The sequence below is a fragment of the Melanotaenia boesemani genome, chromosome 19 (assembly GCF_017639745.1).
Source record: "Melanotaenia boesemani isolate fMelBoe1 chromosome 19, fMelBoe1.pri, whole genome shotgun sequence".
In the NCBI taxonomy this organism is placed as follows: domain Eukaryota; kingdom Metazoa; phylum Chordata; class Actinopteri; order Atheriniformes; family Melanotaeniidae; genus Melanotaenia; species Melanotaenia boesemani.
Window position 1 is genome coordinate 4,131,466 of NC_055700.1, and position 20,078 is coordinate 4,151,543.

At 37.8% G+C, this 20,078-nt stretch overlaps 3 protein-coding genes across 3 annotated transcripts in view; 1 reads left to right on the forward strand and 2 right to left on the reverse strand.

Annotated features, from left to right (window-relative positions):
• LOC121630068 (V-type proton ATPase subunit B, brain isoform-like) overlaps positions 1–1,328 on the reverse strand; it is an 11,358-nt gene extending 10,030 nt beyond the window's left edge. Inside the window, exons 1-2 of the mRNA XM_041970113.1 lie at positions 1,228–1,328; positions 300–535 (exon numbers count right to left, since the gene is read on the reverse strand). Coding sequence (XP_041826047.1) covers positions 300–535; positions 1,228–1,313 — 322 coding nt within the window. The 5' untranslated portion in view covers positions 1,314–1,328. The remainder of the gene's footprint in view (positions 1–299; positions 536–1,227) is intronic.
• A 444-nt stretch (positions 1,329–1,772) lies between these two features.
• dusp11 (dual specificity phosphatase 11 (RNA/RNP complex 1-interacting)) lies at positions 1,773–8,573 on the reverse strand. The gene is made up of 9 exons (XM_041970115.1): positions 8,207–8,573; positions 6,158–6,233; positions 5,951–6,082; positions 5,435–5,558; positions 4,344–4,404; positions 4,226–4,272; positions 4,081–4,156; positions 2,495–2,623; positions 1,773–2,323 (listed from the first exon to the last, which is right to left on the reverse strand). Exons 1-9 carry the CDS (start codon positions 8,242–8,244, stop codon positions 1,948–1,950), a joined length of 1,059 nt encoding a protein of 352 aa, XP_041826049.1. The 5' UTR covers positions 8,245–8,573; the 3' UTR covers positions 1,773–1,947.
• A 3,827-nt stretch (positions 8,574–12,400) lies between these two features.
• LOC121630199 (caspase-3-like) lies at positions 12,401–15,529 on the forward strand. Its single transcript, XM_041970338.1, has 4 exons — positions 12,401–12,672; positions 14,000–14,163; positions 14,269–14,386; positions 14,991–15,529. The coding sequence occupies exons 1-4, from the start codon at positions 12,450–12,452 to the stop codon at positions 15,302–15,304; spliced, it is 819 nt and encodes a 272-aa protein (XP_041826272.1). The 5' UTR covers positions 12,401–12,449; the 3' UTR covers positions 15,305–15,529.
• The last annotated feature ends 4,549 nt before the right edge of the window (positions 15,530–20,078 follow it).

Genomic DNA, 20,078 nt, shown 5'->3' on the forward strand with positions numbered 1-20,078 from the left:
ATATTTACTCAAGTAAAATGCTGCAGGACTTAAGTATTTGGTAAATAACAGGTAGTAAAGCTGAGTAAAAATGAATTCAGACCTTTAACTACCAAGATTTCCAGTTTGAAGTGAGAAATCAATCACCAGTGTGACAGACGTATTAATAAATGTGATCAGCTATTTCAGAGATTTTTGGGCCTCATAGTTTTATCTGCCTTCATCACTGTCTTCAACTCCTCTTCCTCCTCCTCCTCCTAAACAAACAGTTCGTAATGTGAACTGATGCTCTGGATCTTTACGGACATTGACGGACTCACTCAGGCGGGGTTGCGAGATGTAATCCCGGCTCGCGGCCATCACGTGCTCCCTGGCGGCGGCGGACTTGTTGGCCGGAGCGGTGGCCGTCGGTTTGTTCCCGCTGACCGCCGAGGAGAGCTCGCTCATGGCTCCGTTCATCATCCCTCTGAGCGCCTTCATCGCCATGTTTTCACCTGCAGCAGCTGCAGCAGCCTGCAAGTCGTGACAGCCGAAGCGCATGCGCAGTCCGCACCTGCTGCATCAGAAATTGGCCGAAGGGATGATAGGCTTTTTTTTATTATTAAATGAAAAATCATCTGTTTTGTCAAAGAAGATAGTCCTAAATCAGGAGTTGAAAAGTGAAAATATCGTCTTAGTAGTAAAATTTAACTTTGACGAACTTGACTGACTTTTAAATTAAAAAAGAAAATACATTTTATTTAGTTTCCACCTGGTTCTCATTATTTTGACATAGTAAATCAGTATTATGTCTGTTTGCTTTTTAACTCTTACTTTTTTAACAGGTGGAAATTATAACTTGTAACCCTTTCATCTCACAAGTATTTCTTCCTTAATCATATTGCCCTTATTTATCTTTTAATCTGATGTTTTGGTTCTAAATGCAGTTTTTGTAAATAAATTATTCAACTATATTTTACTTCATAAACTTAGAATTACAGTTCACATAAAATAAAAGTTAATGCCAAGATGGTTTTACACTTTCCTCACAAAATGCCACCTACTGTACCTACTGTAATATCTAAACTTAAAATCTAAAACAGCATTTTTGGGTTGTATTCTGTGCTATTTTGACCTTTCCTGTTATAAAATACTTTCTCCTTCCTTGTATTAGCACTTCGGGCTGCTGGTGGTGTAATGGTGTGGGGGATATTTTATTGGCATACTTTGAACTCTTAGATCTGAACAGGTTTAACCAGCACAGCCTACCTGAGTATTGTTGCTGACCATGTCCATCCCTTTATGACCACAGTGGAGCATCTTCTGATGCTACTTCCAGCAGGATAATGCACCATGTCACAAAGCTCAGATCATCTCCACCTGCTTTCTAGAACATGACGATGAGTTCACTGGACTCCAACGGCCTCCAGCCACCAGATCAGAAGAACCCCTATAATATAAATATTTCTGATCCCAGGCAAAGGCTTGAAGGTGGATTTATAACTGTGGTATAAGAGTTAAAAAATAAAAAAAAAAATAAAATTAAGTATCTATGGTTAAAAATTAGCCAGATTTTCAGAAAGCAAGGATTTGGAGCCTGAGCAATACAAGAACATGTCATTAGTTTTAATAAAAACTGTGAAACACAAAACTGAGCTCATGACCTGAGCTTGCAAACAGCAGGCACAAACGTTAGCTGCAGGTCTGATGGGGCCAAATAAAACATTGTAATGGCATTTAAATACGTAGGTTTAGACATTTGACTAAAAGCAACTTTTCCAGCTCTGTGTTACTGTTAAATTACACTTTGCTTGAACTAAAACTCCTTAAAATACATGTGATCATCTGTTTGTCTGAAGGGACTCAGAACATCTCTAAAACACTCACACTTTAAAAGATGGGTGATCCATTAGATCTGCAGCATAAAACGAAATGAAAATGTTTTAAGTGACTGAAACTGTCCTGAGATCAGCTGCAGCAGCTTCATCATTAACTGCTGTTTTCATCGGTTCGGTGTCTCTGTGGGTGTCTGACGGGGTTTCTCCAGTCCTCCTCAGCGCCAATGCTGTTGGACATGGAGGTCCAGCGGGGGGAGTAGCGGGGGAGAGGGGGAGGAGCAGTTCTCCTTTCATCTGGCACATGGTGGGGGGGGCACCAATCTAGCTTCGGTGGTTGGTAGCTCCTGGACCTGCTGTCTTCTGAAGGGGGAGGTCTCCTCCACTGACTGTCCAGGTGAGGTGCGGCCCATCGATATGGGTGGAAAAAGGTTGGGGGGAATGGAAGGAGGGGAGGTGAAGAGAGTAATGGGGGATTGGGGAGGAGGTGGTGATGAGAATGGTGGTTTGGTCCTCGTGGAGGGAAAGACCTGCAAGAGCAGCGACAGCAAAGTCCAGACATTATTATTATAAAACGTGACTGGACAGATCACAGCTGTTCAGCTGCAAACAAAGACAAACTTTCTGTGATTTCACTTAAAAATCAGATAAACAGGGACGTCATGTGACCAAAGACGGATTAACATGTTTCTCTGCCCTACCTGTGGTGTCTGGGGTCATAAAATTTCCGTCTGTCTTTTCTGGCCTCTACATCGGATGAAGAGAAACTCGGCCGTCGGGAAGCTTGACCTCTTTCTGGCTTCTGCTCAGACTCCTCGATACCCTCGTTACTGTAGGAAAAGATAAGGATAAAGATAGATCTGAGCAGTACTGATGGAGTTTTCTTTTTTAAATACAGCAAATTTAAAATTATTTTAACATCTAGCAGAAGCAAGTTCAAAAGAAGATAATTATCTTTTAATGAAAATGTTTAATTCTTAAATTCTGAAACAAGTTTAACAGCCATGTAAAGAACATGAATTCTCCATTTTATAGCTAATTCATGAAAATGAGTCACATTAAATGTGCATGGTTGGAGAAGGGGGGTGTTTGTGCAGCGGCCTCTGTATGACGACTGTAAATTTTACTAAATTTAATTATTAATTCTTGAACAGCTCACTGCAGTTAATTTACTGAATAAGCAAATATTGATTGATAAGGAAGCAGAGGAAGAACAACATCATCAATCCACTGTCTATAATTACAATAAAGGGTCATAGGGGAGGGGGAAGGAGTCTATCACAGATAATCCATCACAGGACCAACACACAGATGAGAACAACCTCACACTCATTCCCAGGGACAGTTTAACCAGATGTTATTTGGACAGTGGGGAGACTGTACATCCACACAACCAGGGTTTAAACTGTTTTGTGTGGATCTCCCAGAGAAAAAGTGGCAACCAAAAGATAATTTATTTTTTGTTTCATCTAAATAATTTAATTTCTTAATATATGAATCCATTGTTGATTTCAGGCCAGCATGTTCCATCTGGGATGGAAGCAAAGTAGGACTAATAAATGATATTATTTAAAACATGTTTAAAAGATGTCAGAAGCCTCACCTGATTTTAAGATGTTATTTGTTTTTAAGGTTTTACACAGGCTCGCCCCTCCATACATCACAGACCTTTCTACTCCGACGTGGGCGCTGCGTGAGTTGGTTGGTTCTCTTTGTCTTTCATGTTATTTGTTATTTTAGTTATTTTTTATGATGTGATATTATTTAACTTATTGTGATATACTGATTTTGTGTGCAGCACTTTGGAAACATTGTGAAATGTGCTATATAAATAAAGTGACTGAAGGCCTGAAAGGGATTTGCATGTTTCTCCCTCTACAGTGCAGAAAATCATTAAACGTTTCAACCAATCTGGAGAACTTTCTGTGTGTAAAGGAAAGGGAAGCAAGCCTAAACTGGACAGCTGTGATCTCGGATACTTTGGAAGAACCACCGTTCATCAATAACTGATTAAACCACATGACTGAGAGTAGTGGTGACCTATGTTGCAGGTTTGAAATGTAAAAAGGAATAAATATGAACAAATTCAATTAAATCAAAAGGTACTTGTACAAATCTGAAGTGTTAAGACAAAAACTAGATTATTTTTTATATTTTTTCTGATTTAGAGTTTTAACTCAAGTCTTGATTTTAAAAACAAGAACATAATTAAAAATGAGAGTCAGACTGAAGCACAAAAACTCAAAGTGATCAACATTAATAAATAAATACGACATGTAAGCATCACCTCCTCTTTGGTCCACGCTGAAGATCTTCCAGGTAGTTTTGTCTCTCTATGGCGTGACCTCGGGATGAGTTGAACACTACGGACAGGACGACATTTCAGACTTCACTTCCTCTCAAAGATCATGATGCTAACACAAGACACTCACACTGCACCGCTTCTTCAGGATCCATCCCGTCCACATCGATCAGATACCTGCAGGTCACACACAGCTGTTAGACCCCGCCCACTCCTCCAGCGGACCAGGTGAGTCGCATTGTGCCTACCTGCAGATCAGGTAGCCGGTGCGGTTCAGCCCGTGGGTGCAGTGGACTCCGATCAGCTTGTCTGGAAGAGGAGTCAGCGTCATTCACTGATGGAGTTTTACATTTAACTTGATTTAAACAGTTTAAAACGATGATAAAACTATCAGATCTGATGTGGAGTTGAGCTCATTTATGTGATCAGACTAATGTGAAAGCCAGATTTTTGTCTAAATGGATTAAACTGCTATTTTTTATTTTTAGGAATCTTCTTTAATGTTAATAAACTTAAAGGAAAAACATGAATGATAAAAAAACAAAGTTTATGAAACCAAATAACTTAAATATAAATCTCTCTTTCTGCTTCAGAGTTGAGAAATAAAGGTTTACAAAATATCAACAACATGGTTAAGTTTCAGGAAGCACTGACATCTTAGAAAAACATTTTAAGAAACACAAACTGGGATTTCACTTGGCTTTATTACATCTCCCACACGGCTTTGTGTCACACTGAGGGTTTCGCATTCAGAGTAAATCCTCTGCTGGTCTGTATTTCTGTTGTCTCATTTACATTAAAGTTATCTGGGTGAAAGTTCAGGTTGACTTTATAAAGTTTTGGCCAGACTAACATGTTTATAGGTCTGTCTGACACAATAATACTGCTTTGCCACAGAAGCCATGACGGCTCGACTTTCAAACCCTCTGACAATATAATTTTATTAGGGGGGAAAAATCTAATATATTTTGCAGATGATTAAATTATATATTTGTAACATTTCTTCTCCAAAAAACTTGCAAAAAAAGCAAAACAAAACTATTAAAAAAGGGTCATAATTGTGAAAATTAAGCAAGAACTTCTTATTCACCTAAAAAGAATAATAGTGACACCTCACTATGCAACAGCTGTTTCTGTCTGTTGTGTGAATTTACGCTAAAATCAATCAGAGCTATCGGGGCTGCACCTCTAATTGTTCTACTAAAACAGCCACACACTATTCGGGCGGATTAGATTAGCATCTAATGAATGTGTAGGTGTGTGTATACAACAAAACACTGAATGACATTTTAGAATAAAAATCCTCCACACCAGCTCCACTTCAGCTCCGTTATCTCACCGTTATCCTCGTTGTCTCTGAGAAACCTGTGCACGGCACGTTTGAAGCTCAGGATGGTGGCATCACTGGGAACATCATGGCCGGCTGTGAGGATCTTTATACACAGCAATGAATCGGGAATGTCCTACACACACACACACACAAAACTACACTTAAAATGAGGTTTACAGAAAGTTACAGAATTTTTAGGAAAAAAAAAAAAGTGTTTTGTTTTCTAACCAAAATTAGACAAATTTGGCTGAAATCACACAAAATCAAAGCTCTGAATGCAGATGATGCAGCTGAAGCTCAAATAAGTCCTGCAACTTCTGGTAAGTTTCATCTTTTGGTAAAAACAGTAAAGTGTAAGTATACACTCATAGAGCTGAATTCCCATTAAAGCTGCTCTCACTCACATATGTTTCTGGTTCTTTCATCAGATTGAGACTGTGACTGAGAAGCTGCCCATTACAACTACATGTCACTTATATCAGACATTAAACCCTCCCTGTGGTGTGTGTGTGTGTGTGTGTTGACCTGCAGTCCGTAGTAGCGTGTGGTGAAAGTCAGGTCAATGATCAGACCTAGTTCTTGGTTCTGTTTCCTCAGAGAGTCCAGCAGCTCCCAGGGGCCGAACACATCCGAGCGTGGAAGCTTCCTGATTAAAGACTGAGGAAAACACAGAATCTGTTGAGCGACAATAATCCAAACATCCACACAAGGCTCAGTCTGACCGCTGCTGACCTCTTTCAGAGGCACTTTGAAGGCGATGAATCGAGTCCCGTCGAGTCTTTTTCCAACAGCCGTGTAGTCCTGCCATCTGTTGGACAGAAAGTCACGTTCACTCATTTAAACATAAACCTTTTTAAACATAAGAATCAGAGCATTAAAGGCTTTAAGGATTTTATAAAATGACCTGAACAACATGGAGATGTGATGAAGAAAGCATCTTCAAGATAACGTTCCTCTCCAGCTGATAACAAATACACTCAGTTATATAAGTGCCGTTAAACCTTTGGGTAAGAAGCTCATCTGACTCAGAAAATGAAACCAAAACATGAAGTGTTGGAATAATTTACAGAAGCAGGAAGTATCACTCCATACTAGTATCACTGTGACTTCACAACAGAAAACTGTTAGATAAGACTGTCATGTGCTCCAAATAAGAGCAACAATGTCTGATTATATCCAGATAAATACATCTCTTTAAAAAGTACCAAATACTGAGGATAAAAGTCTGTACAGGAAAAAAAATAAAAAAAAGCCTCTGGTGATGAATTGTTAATCACGAAGTTCCCAGAGAGTCTCACCCCTGTGATCAGATCAACTAGGACTTATAAATGTGAATGTGGCCAAAAGAACACTTTATTTTCATTTATGTTCATTGTTTTATTTTGACAGAATCTTGAGGAAAATGACAGAAACACTGAACTGATTCCACTTCACATCCATTAAGCTCTAGTTTTATTGTTCCGTCTGGGATCAGACAGGTGAGATTCAACACTGGATGTGGTTCTTTAAACATGGTGGCAATGAAGTTTTACTGGGTCTGGCTGTTCTTCATGGCCCTGCTGTGAAAGGTTTGAAGATCTAAAGTAGAAAACATTTGATGCTGATCTGGAATCAGCTATCCAGGCAAGAGAATCAGTTACCAGCTCTTTCTTATAAAGACAAAAAAAAGAAGTTAGAGTTCCTCATAACACTTTTGGCTGCTTCCATCTGCAGCTGCTACATCTTATTGAATGTTCACCAAGATTTGGTATATATATATATATATAAATATATATATATATATATATTCCCGGTCCGTTCAATTTTTTCCAATAATTTTAAGCAAAAAGGTTACATGAGCAATTTCCCGCAGATATATCTGGAAACTCTTAACTCAAGTCAGGAACAAGCGCTCCGAGATCGAAGCAGAGTCTGAAAACTCAGGAAGTGCCTTCTTATTTTAAACTTCACTCTCTGCCCCAGAAAAACCGGTCCGGTCTGGCCTACAGGCTGTATATGTGTGTGTGCGGTTTTATCAGAATATTAAACAAACCATCTGTGTTAAACGTCATTCCCTGCGTGTGTATGTGAGTGGGAGTCTGCTATCTGTCCTGTTGAGCTGCTTCACAGCTCAGAGATAAGCACTCTCTTCTGCAGCTGTCCCCCCACAACTTTCATTACTCCACTCATAAGCTATTATTTATGAATCATATATGGTTATACCCGTCAGTGCCCTGACCCCGTACGTGTCACCTGCCCACAATATATATATATATATATATATATATATATATATATATATATATATATATATATTTCACAACTATATTATATCTAATTCTAATATTCTAATATTCCTTGATCCAGCTCTCGTTTCTCTATTCAGCTTCCAAGCAGTCAGACTTTCTGTCATTTTTAAAGTGATCTTGAGCAACAGTGCTCCAAGCTTTGTGGAGAAGTTTTTGGTTTGGACATTGGCTACTTTGTCACCGCTTTTCAATCTAGTTCTTGTACCAGACCATTTTCAGATGGATGTGTTTTATGTTTGTTAACCCACTAACTGAGGAACCCAAATCAAAAGGCACCCCACTCAAGGGATGGGCCAGTGTTGTGTCTATACATAACAACCAATGGAGCATTCAATAAATAAAGAAAAAAACAAATAAACATTTTAAATACACATTTATGTACTGTTTTTGTAATTCCTGGCAAAAAAAAGACTGAAGATGCTGGTTTAGGATCATCATTGGTGTCTTGAATCTGTTCGAATAGTGCCAACATGTTTGGGCTCGTGCAGCTCACCTGTCTGGGATGTCGTTCTTCTTGTTCCATTTGGACATCTTCAAACCTGCCCGGTCGTTTCGCCTTCTGTTTAAACGAGCTAATACAATATTGAAAAACCAGACCTTTAGCCACGTGTACAAAAACACACGGTGTTGATTTTTATACGGAGCTCCGCGTGCTGTTCGGCATTCACCGGCGGACACAAGCAGTCTCTGCGAAACTTTAAAAACTCAAAACTTTAAAAACTATAAACGTCATTTTCACTACAACACTCCCGTTCTTCCAATCGTTTCCATTTTCTTTACTGCCTGATTGAAACCTTTCACCAAAACAGCTGAGCCGCAAAACACCGCCTGCCTGTAGGCGCAAGGTGATGACGTCAGACTTGTAAACTGACTCCTTACTGCCCTCTCACGGCGGTCGTGGTGTAATACAGCAACAGCAAGAGGTGAATAAATAACAATACCAAGTATCAAAAGACAAGTTTATTTGTATAGCACAATTGAACGACAGGGTGATTCAAAGTGCTTTACAGAGACACTGAAACATCAGGAAATAAGAGGCACAATTTAAAATTAAAAACAAAAGAGAAAGGAAAAAAGAAACAACATTAGATTTAAACCATATTAAAAATATGATCAAGTTTGAACATTCAAGCTTACTAGAAATAGTTCAGATTTGGACTTTTAAATAAAATCTGTTCAAATACAAAAGAGAACAGGTGGGTCTTTAGCTTTGGGAAGACACCCAGAACTAAAGACAAGCTTATAATTTGTAACAGATCTGGCTCCAGAGTCTTGAAGACCTTTTTAAATAAACCTGTGGGCAGGATGTCGTTCAGCTGATGTAAAATGTTCCCCGGATCTTTGCTGTTAATGGGACAAAACTGTTGTGGTGTTTAAACTGGTTTTCAATGAACATAGTATATTTCATGAACCTGCTGTTGAGCCAACTGCTTCTCTGATTCTGGATTTTGTCTGTGAAGAATTTAGCAAAGTCTTTGCAGGCTTGGGTTGAATAAAGTTCAGGTGCCACTGACACAGGAGGGTTTGTTAACCTGTTGACAGTAACAAATGAGGCCCAAGCATTGTGACAGAAATAGGACTTCCTTGCATTCCTCAGTTGTAAATTATTAAGAACAATTAAGAATTAAGATATGAGAACAAACAGATTACAGTGTCTTGTACACCAGGACATTTTTCACACATGTGATAATAATAATTACTTTTACTTAATTACTTTGTTTCATTGTGAGAAGTAAGTAAATGGCCATGTACTTAAAAAAAAACAAAAACAAAACAAAACAAACAAACAAACAAAACAAAAAACACAAAAACAAACAGCTGACTAAGTAATAAAATGGGGGGAAGCAAATAAAGAATAATCAGATGTTTAAAATAAAGGTTTTAGCTTTTATATTTCACACATTTATCTATTTAAATTTATTCACTTACCAATTTGTCGATTAGAGTACTACAAAATACAAATATGTAAGTATAGGATTTTTCTTCCATCCATTGTCTATACCAACCTTTTCCAGTGCAGTCAAGTTTGAAAAAAAAAACCAATATGAAATAGTGAGTAGTATTTTATTTATATCACCAAACTGAAGTAGTCTTACACCATAAAAAAATATATGGAATATATGTATTTTCTGCATTTATTGATTTCTGCATGTTTAGTGTTTGCATACAGATTAATAATAACTGTTAGAATAATTTCTGCTATTTGAAAAATACTGTAAATCAATAAGTGTATTCTTACTTTTATTTCTTCATTTATCTGTTAACTCACAGTGAGTCAAAGGTTTGACAAATCTACTTGTTAAAGATGAAAAGGCTGCTTTGTGTTCACCCACTACCTGGATTTTACTGAGAAAACAGGTTAGAGTCTCCAGCTGGAAAAGTACTGCCGTGCTCAACATGCTTCAGCAGCAGCAAGTTATTTCCATCAAACTGATGCAATAAGCAGCTTCTCATTCTTTAAACAACCACAATAAGAATACATCCTGTGTTCATAAAAAAATGTGACTGGTTCAGCTGGGTCGGGTTATTGGTCTGTACAAAGCAAACAAAACAGCTAAGAAGACTTGAAGCTGCTAAAACTGGGTTTAGAACAGTGTAATTTGTTATTAAAACCTGGAAGGGCAGTGGTGAATCTTCATCAAATTGTTGGCATAAAATCTTGATGGATTTTCAGTTGCTGAGGTTTTGGTTCATCAACATTTTGTCACCAAAATCTGATGATTCATTTGGCTCCGACTGTGGAAGGGTGGATCAGGGAGCATCAGACATCTTCACGCATGAACTTGCCACCAGAGTTCAGACCTGAACCCTTGTGCCCTCCTCACTTATGGCACCCTCTGGTGTCCCTCATGGCCACAAGTATCCACACAGAAAAACTGCTATTATATCGACATACAGCAATATTTTTTTCTAAGTTTTTATTTTTTTTTTACACATCATTTAAACAACTTCTGTCCTGCTCAAAATCACCAAGCAATCGATCATTTTTAGGATTTTAAACAGTATCAAATATGCTTCTTCACTTATTCATGCACATCACAGATATTATTTATACAAAGTTGTTTAAATTTAAACATGTTAAAAAGTTAAATTTATCTTACCTTCTGCAGGCAGTGTGTCCAAGTTGGCTGTGGCTCCAAAAAGGACTGTTTCACCCCAAGAGGAAGGGTCAAAGCTCAAATTTCATTGGTCTTAAACTTATCATCAGACTTTTTATGTGATGTTTTACTTAAAAAAAATTAAAGGGTTAAATTGATAAATATCACTACTTTTCTTCCTAATGAAATCCTGACATTAAATAATTAATAGTTTTCAACTGTAATGACAGAGATTAAAATGTGTAGGTTTAATAGAAGTCAATGGGGCATTTTTGGCCACAAAAGTCACCAGAGAATGACTTTATAGCAGTTTTTTGCACATGTACATTTTTGCCACAGGGGCTCCCAGAGGACGTTTCTGACACTACATAAAAAATGCAAATGGAATAGACTCTCTAAAGCAGGGGTAGCCAACGTTGGTCCTCGAGGGCACCAGTCCGGCAGGTTTTCCAGATTTCCATGCTCCAACACACCTGACTTAAACTAACAAGTCATTGTGGAGATCCTTATAGGCTGTTGGATCCATTTAATTTGAGTCAGGTGTGCTGGAGCAGGGAAATCTGGAAAACCAGCTGGATTGGTGCCCTCGAGGACCAACGTTGGCTACCCCTGCTCTAAAGAGTCTTTGCTGGTGGCACTTGCATAATGTCAAAGAGTAGCGACAAAATTGTTTTAATTCCATTTGCATTTTTTATGTAGTGTCAGAAACGTCCTCTGGGAGCCCCTGTGGCAAAATGTACATGTGCAAAAAACTGCTATAAAGTCATTCTCTGGTGACTTTTGTGGCCAAAAATGTCCCATTGACTTCTATTAAAACTACACATTTTAATCTCTGTCATTACAGTTGAAAACTATTAATTATTTAATGTCAGGATTTCATTAGGAAGAAAAGTAATGATATTTATCAATTTTAGTTAAGTTAGTATTAATCATTTAATTTTTACATTTTTAATAAAGCTGCATATATTTTTTTAATTTACTTTTTTCTTTTGTTTTTACTTATTGTGTCCCCTTTGGGACCCACTAGTTGTTATTTCAGTCAAGCGTTTCATTTAAGAAGAGCAGGCTTCATCTGTCTCGTAATGAGTCAACACTAAAAAAAAAAAAAAATACAAAAAGAAAACAGAGAAAAGAGCTGAGACATCCAGACAGATATGTCATGAGTTTTCATCATCAGATCTGCTGGAATGACTTTTAGTTCTTTAGAAACAGAAACAGCTCTGAGCACATAGTATGCTGCAAATGTAGAAGACAGACAGAACCAAGTTAAGCTTTCAGCAGAAAGATGTTAATATACTTTACATAAAACTAGAAAAAAAAAGGCTACAAACACCACCTATGATTGAAAGCAGTAAAAAGTAAACTGTTTCACACCAGAACTACATCACAAGGAAACACTGCTTTATAGAAATGTGTGGATTCCACAGCCTTATTTCCCAGGTGTAGAAAAAAAGGTATGACCTCACAGCATGTGATCTACCTCTACAGTCAGTCTTGAGGAAACATCATATAACATCTGTTTAAAGAAGGTGTGGTCATATCTTTATAAATGTGCCAATAGGCACCTAGATGTAAGAGACAGGCTTAAAGTCCAACAGATACACACAGCAGCTCCTCCACAGATAAACACCTTCCTGAATGACTATGCCGCAGTGGAGAGAAATAATGAATGGAAAGGCAGAGTGCAACAGGGCAGTGGTGGTGTCAGTGGCCCAGTTTGATTATGGGGTAGAACTGGGGAGGAGGCCTGGAGCTGAGAAGGATGCCAAGAGGCTCCACCGAACCCTCAGCAAACTGGGGTTCAAGGTGGACCTGCACAACGACCTGAGCAGTGAAGAAATCTACAAGCTGTTTCAGGAAGGTAAGACATTATTACGCACTTTTCCAACTTTTACATAAATATATCATTTTGTTACTGTGCTCGTTTTCTCAATTCTTTGGAGAGTTTTTCCTAATTTAACCGTTTTTTTAGCAGCACTCTTTATATCAGAGAAGATGCTCGTCAGGTTCTGGGCAGCAAATATTCAGACCTATTTAATGTTTTTTGTTTTAAATGGCATCTTTACTGGCTGAGTTAACAGTACAGGAACATTTTCTGTGTGTTTCTGTACAGAAACATACATGGCATAATTTTTCAGTGACCCGTAGAACTTTGTCAAAAGCCTCAGAAAACTGAAGGACTTCTAGAAATCTCACAAATGCTTTTCCTTTGAACCGCATGTGCCCATAAACCTCCCGAATGACCCGCAGAATATTCTGAATAAGAAAATATCTCAAATCTCCTATTTTCACCTGAAACCCTTGAAGGATACACAGACCCTCTGTGGAGCTCTACAACCCTCCTTAATGATTAACATTAACTACGTTCTCCTAAAGGGCCTCTAACGCATTCTCTTGATTTATTAGGCCCGTTAAACAAAACATACCAAGTTATCAATGAGCACTAAATATTTTCTGAAATTCCACTGTCAGCTCAGACTTTAAAGTTTATCCAGAACTTCCTCAATGAATTCCATAAAAGTTGATGTTGGAATTTCTTTTGGCTCTTACATTGGCATCCACGTCTTATCTGACAATCTCCTCTGTAATAAGAATCTAAAGCATCTTTAGAAGCTTGTCTTTGTATCTTTCTATCTGTGAAGACATCCTATTAAAAATTTCACTGATAACCACATTTTGTAAATGCCCGCTAGAAATTTTCTACCGTTATTTAAAATATCAAGGACCTTTGAATTCGACATATCAAGTTGTTTGTTTTTCTGCTTTACATGTAGCACAAATTGCGTAACTATTTCTGTATGCAATCAGATTAGAGGGCAGGCAAACTGTGTGTTCAGAAGGGGTTTTACAGCTGATTATCACTATTAGTTTAAACTTTACAGCCAGGCATGACCATGACTAGAGGTTGTAAATAGAAACAAAAAAAAGGACTTCAGGAAAAACAGGTGACGTAAAATGAAATTACGTTTATGATTAAAGGTTTCTGTGAACACTCATGAGTAAACACACACACTCAATGTTCTATGCAAAGAGGTGTACGTGCAGAGAGCTTGCATACCTGAAGTTCTGTACAGCATGTGCTAATACATATCTGTTGATACACATCTCTCCAGCTCCACTGTGATTAACTGTGACTGAGTGACGCATATAATTAAACTGGCGTGTCTCTGGTTGTGTCTCTGCTGCAGAGAGCAGACGACCTGTCAAGGATTGCTTCTTGGCCGTCCTTTCGTCTCACGGAGAGGAGGGTTGCGTGTTTGGATCGGATGGGAAACCTGTCCTACTGTCTCGTATCTTCTCATACTTCAACAATGAATGCATGGAGAACAAGGTCAAACTGTTCCTCATTCAGGTGAGCAGCTTCAAAAGAGGAGTCTTAATAGTCAGCAGTGTGGATGCTTGTTTTCTTTATTTTGAGCCACGTGAATAATGCATGTTTATGCTGCTTTTTCCGCAGGCGTGTCGAGGTGGTGCTTTGGATGATGGAGTGGAAGTGGATTCAGCTGTTGATACCACAGATTTCTTTCACCTTTCTGTGCCAGTGGATATGGCTGTAATGTACGCCACAGCACCAGGTAAACCAACCCTCCACCAGTTAGAAACAAAACATCTTCTAAGTTTCCCAAAAGAGCTTCTCAGCAACAATTAAATAATCAGTTCCAGCTAACCTCATAGGTGATGTAGACTTCCAGAACAACCACTAAACCTCATTTTGTGATTGTTCTAAAGAAAATGAATAGAAACCATGACCAGTAAATGATACCCAAATTACATGACATCCTCAATGAAGATAAAAATCCCTTAAATTACTTCCTGGACTTGCTTAAATCTCCTCACCAACCCACAGAATCTCCAAAGTGACCATCAAGAATACCCAAAGTACATCTAGAACCTTTACAATGAGCATTGATGAACATCTTAGAGGAACCCAAGGTTTTTCTAACTCACTAGAGAACCCAGTGATTAGACCCTGTTAGAATCCTGAATGAACCATTTAGAAATGTCCATAAACCTATTCAATGGTCCATAAAACCTTTTTAAGAACTCAAAGAACCTCTATAGAGTCCACTAACCTCATTCAAACCACCACAATCTTTTTTGGTTTTCATCATTAAGCCCAGAAATGTTAAAATATAAATAATTCAAACATGAACTAACGTCTGTTTTAATCTCCAACAGGTTACGGAGCTTTCATGAAATTTTCCGGCTCAGTCTTCCTCCAAACTTTCTGCACTTTATTAGAGGACAAGGACCATCGGAAACTGGAACTGACCCGCCTGATGACCCGGCTCTCCCACAGGGTGGCATACACCTTCCAAGCTAAAGGTCGTGAGTTCGATGGGAAAAAAGAGATGCCGTGTCTCCTAACACGCCTGACCAGAGAAGTGTTCCCGTTCGCAGGGATGGAGAAAGACAGCAAAGCTGCAGGACTCTCAGCCACGACTCTAGTTGGCACAGATAACATCAGAACCCGGACTCCTTCCATCAGTTAGACTGCAGCGTGACGGCACACCTGACTGAAAATATGAAGGCAGCGCTTTTCACCAGGATGCAGAAGAGAAAATTCTGATTTCCCCTTCAGGAAACGTCTGAGTTTGTACATCTGTCTGTACATAGTTATCATGTATTTAAATGTGGGAAAGTTTTATTCTATTTATGTCATATTGTGTTTTAACTCTTTATTTTTCTAGAGGAAGATAAATAAAATGACTACCTAAGAAAACTGGAGAAGAACATCCTCCTTTGCCTGCAGACTGTCTTCTTTTAAACCATGATAATGACTGACCCGCATCTCTGTGCAGCACGATGCGATAATCAGTCAAAATTTATTTATACAGCATTTTTAAATAACATCTTGTCCAAATTACTAAGTCATACCTACACACACACACACATATATATATACTGTATATATATATATATATGCAGATGCATATTTCCTCTTAGGACTCCGGTGCAGTCCTAACCCTCACCAATTAAAACACTGGAATTTAAATAACATGTTAAGCTCGTAAAAGAAAATAAATAAATAAATAAAAACACCAGAAAAAGCAGAAAGGACAAATGATATAAAAGACCATTAAAGATAGAATAAAAGGCTTTAAAACTAATTAATTAAAAATGTGAGCATTCTAATGTGCTGAAAAAGTAAATACTGAATAAACTGGTAACACACAATCACATAATAATCAAACCAGAATTAACATAAGAGACTTTTAGAGAAATAAATGTGAGTAAAATACCAATTCTGAATACTAAAATGATATTCAATTAAACACTTTACTAAAACATTAAGTCTTAGGTTTACTTTTAAAAATATCAACACAATATTAACTAAAGAAAATGAAAAATCCAGATCATCTATCTGGATCTATCTCAGTTTATTTCACGTTCCAAACAGGAGTAATGTAGGAGAAAGTTGCTTTTATAAAGATATATTTGATTTTTCTACAAGCCCACAATGAAATATGACATTCTGCTGCGTAGTAAATGTATTGCACCAAGTAACCTCAACATAAGTGAAAATAGATCATGAACAAATTAAAAGACTCAAGGTTTAATCATCAAGACCTGCTGACGGATTTTACTCTTTGTGATGATCTACGTTTATTGATTTATTAGAGCAACGTCTGTGAACTCAAGACATCTATAAAAGTTGGTTCTTGTCCAACTAGGAAGCAGACAAGGCTCCAAAGCTTCCGGCTCAAAAGGGAAATCCCTGTCTCACAAGCAGCATGTGGGACCTGAGTGGGAAAACTCATCACACTACAGATTTGCAAACTACCTGTCTGTAGATCATAACATGAAATCATTCTTTAATTCCATTTTCTTATAAGAAATTAACATCAATAAAAGAAGAAATGAAACATGGTTCAAATGAAATTATCAAGAATTTTACCTTCTGACTACATGGACAAAAACTCTTCCTCCTGATGGTTTTCTTGATAGAGTATTTAAACAAAAGAGGGAGATGTTATCTATCAGCTAGAAAACAAACCAGCCATGTGTCACGTCACTCTTTGGCCATGTGATCCAGGAGCCAGCTGATCAAACTCAAACTGAGCCGACTTGAGGGAGAAGATCCACATTTATCTTCTTCTGAAAGTCCTCCAGGAACTTCTTGGGGTCTTTTCAAGGCCTTCATAGTCAGAAATGTGGATGCACAGCTTCTGTATCAGGTCTCAGAGACCTCATGGACGTCCAAAAACACTAACTTTTAAAACCAGGTCCCAAAGTGAACAATAATATTTTAAATATATATCCCTAGTAAAAAAATAAATAAATAAATAATAATAATAACAAATTTTTAAAAAGTAGTGGAGTAGTTCATGACTATCCTGGTAACCCTGATTTTTCCTGCACCATTTCATTAATGAATCATGTCTGAGAAAGGCCAGATGATTCATTAATAGTTACCAGTAGATTTAGCCAGAATGCATCATTTGTGGCAAGAAGCTAGCTAATAACAGCATGAAGCCAAGCACAGTTTCAGCATGGGGTGGAGCAGGAGTTGGTTGTAGCATGAAGGGCGTCTTCAAGGAAAATAGGTCGGAATCACTGCTTTATAAGTTCAACAGCTCTAAGAAGAGATTTCATGAGTTTGTCAGCTACGAAGGTCCCACTTATCCTAAAAGTTTGGGCTGTCCTAAATATGCTCTGAAAAGTCTCTGACAGATCCAAAATGCAGCAGGAAGAGTTCTGATGATAAATAAAAAGATGTTTCTCCAGTTTTATCTTCTCTTCATTGGCTTCCTTTTAAATCCAGAATAGAATTTCAAGTTCTTCTCCTCATATATAAAGCTGCTCTCCATGACCAAGCTCCATTGTAGATTAAAGAGCTCGTTATTTGTGGAGACAGAGGTCATCTGGCCCCTCTTTTATGGAACCAGCCCCTAGCTTGGGTTTGGAAGGCAGACACCATCTATACCTTCAAAATTAAGCTTAAAATGTTCCTTTTTGATCAGTCTTACAGTCAGGGTGGTTTAACCGTCCATTTAGTTGTGCTGCCATTGGCTTAGACTGCAGGAAGAGATCCCATGATGCACCGAGCATGTCTAATCATTTTCTTACCCCCCCTTTTGGAGGAGTTAAAGGGAGTTTTTTCCTTTCCACTGCCATCCACAGCACTGTGCATGCTCAAGATGGGGGATTAAATTGAAGAGAAGTTTGGATGCAATCTGTTAGTTTTCCTTAGCAAAGTATTTTTTCTTTATGAATGGGCTAGTATGAACATTTTTATTCCTAATTAGACTAATGTGGATGTGTTTTAATTGAATCACAATGAACTGACTTGCACTGGATTCTATCTGGAAGGTTTCTGGGGAAAACTGAATAAATTGGTTTTAAATGGGCTGTGAGAAGCAGTTCACTCCTCAGAGAATAATACTTAAGTATCAAGAGGAAAGCTGCAGTGGTTCTAGAGGAAGTTATGTTTTAGGAGTAAGTGAGAATTATTTTAGGTACGTTAGGCCTCTACATGTACAGAAGAAATGGAGAGGTGTGGCATTGCTCAATCATTAATCCTGCACATGTTTGCTGATCTGTTTCTGCACTACAGCCCTGTTCACTGTGTTAAAGTTGAAGTCACACCTTTCTTCCTACCTGTTGCCTTATATGGATCTCCTTCCTATGATTCTTAGCTGAGAAATGTTTTTCCTTTGTTGGGAAACAGCCATATGACTACTCAACGTCTGTGCTCGTCAGAATCTGCTAACATTCATCATTTGTTCATAAAACTGCTTTCACATTCATGATGACTCAGGTAAAACTATTTCTATAAATCAGCTGATCATTCAGAAAGATGCGTTCAGGGACAGAGGAAGACTCTACAGAAAACCACATGAAAACTGAAAATATGTTTATTTTTGTTTGAGTGTGGCTTTAAATTCTGTTTTAAAAGGTCATTTTAATTTAATTCCTAATTAAAATTTCAGCTTTATGTTTCTTAATTGATTTTGGATGCAAAAATAATGTTCTATCCATTTTATTCATATTGTTTAACAGATTATTTTTCCATCATATTTATTAATATGAGTTTAACGTTCTTGCTCTAGGTTTTCTTTTTCTTTACAGGTGTAGCAGCTATTTTTTTCTATTTGCTGTCATTTCCATTTTCTTCTATTCCCTACATCTTTCAGTTTACTCTTTTTTTTTTTTTTTTTGCCCCCGTTGGGTCCAGCATTAATTTATAAGTTTAGTAATAAAAATAAAAAAAATAAAAATAGAGAATAACACTTCATCAAGAGGAGTCTTATATCCATAAAACTCTGCTTGGCAAAGCAAATGTGTTCGGTACACAATGCTGGATAGGACAAGGTTTTTATATACAGTGTATACACACACACGCATATATATATATATATATATATATATATACTTTTTATCTTAATATAAAAGCGCAGCATGAACAAAAGTTTGAATGCTGTAACACAAACTGAACATTTTCAAAAGCTATTTCAAAATTTTTATTTTGCTGCAGAGAGTAAAGAAAGGCAGGTTTTAATAATTAGATCAAACTTTCCTCTCTACGATCCAGATTTTATCTGGATATTTTTATCTTAATATAAAAGCACAGCATGAAACAAAATCATAAATTATGTTATCAAATTCTGTTTCTATCTGTAACCACTTTGCTAAAATATTATGCTTTTATTCTGAATTAGTCATTTATAGCCACTTGCTGTGGGTCCACATACTGTACATGACGGCTGCCATATTTGTGCCATTTTTCCTTCTCAGAATGAACAGATGTGTGTGTGTGTAAGAACCCTCTGAGCTTTACAACTGCAGTGCTGGCTTTGTTCGGTAGGTGCTAGAGCAGTGATCCCCAACCCTGGTTCTCACAGCTCACTATCCTGCAGGCAGTAGAGGTCTCCCTGCTGCAACACATCTGATTCAAATTAAATCGATCTCTGACCAGCTCTGCTATTGACCCATTAATTTGAGTCAGGTGTGTGGAAGCAGGGAAACATAGAAAGCTTGTTGGACAGTCCTTGAGGACCAGAGTTGGGAGAGCACCGTTTGGGATATGTAAAGGCCTTAAAAGGCACATAGAAAAAGACAGAACACATGTACACGATGTTAAAGTGGTTACCTGTAGTCCAGTCATCACTGACCCTGAAGCCACTGGACCCACTCATATAAAAACATGTTTGTCTGGAAGTATTTTGGCTACTGTATAATAACTGAGCTTGGCGTTTGAAGTAATTTCTATGCCCACCTTTACCACTAGATGCCACTTTATAAGCGTTCAATACTACAGTATTA

Excerpts from the sequence above, each read along its gene's own strand:
- dusp11 (XM_041970115.1), bottom strand. The coding sequence starts at position 8,244 with ATGTCCAAATGGAACAAGAAGAACGACATCCCAGACAG. Across the intron at positions 2,624-4,080 it reads CAGCGTGGACCAAAGAGGAG|TAACGAGGGTATCGAGGAGT; the intron begins GTGATGCTTACA and ends CTTTTCCTACAG. Across the intron at positions 2,324-2,494 it reads TATGACCCCAGACACCACAG|GTCTTTCCCTCCACGAGGAC; the intron begins GTAGGGCAGAGA and ends CTGCTCTTGCAG.
- LOC121630199 (XM_041970338.1), top strand. The coding sequence starts at position 12,450 with ATGACTATGCCGCAGTGGAGAGAAATAATGAATGGAAAGGCAGAGTGC. Across the intron at positions 12,673-13,999 it reads CTACAAGCTGTTTCAGGAAG|AGAGCAGACGACCTGTCAAG; the intron begins GTAAGACATTAT and ends TCTCTGCTGCAG. Across the intron at positions 14,164-14,268 it reads TCAAACTGTTCCTCATTCAG|GCGTGTCGAGGTGGTGCTTT; the intron begins GTGAGCAGCTTC and ends CTTTTTCCGCAG.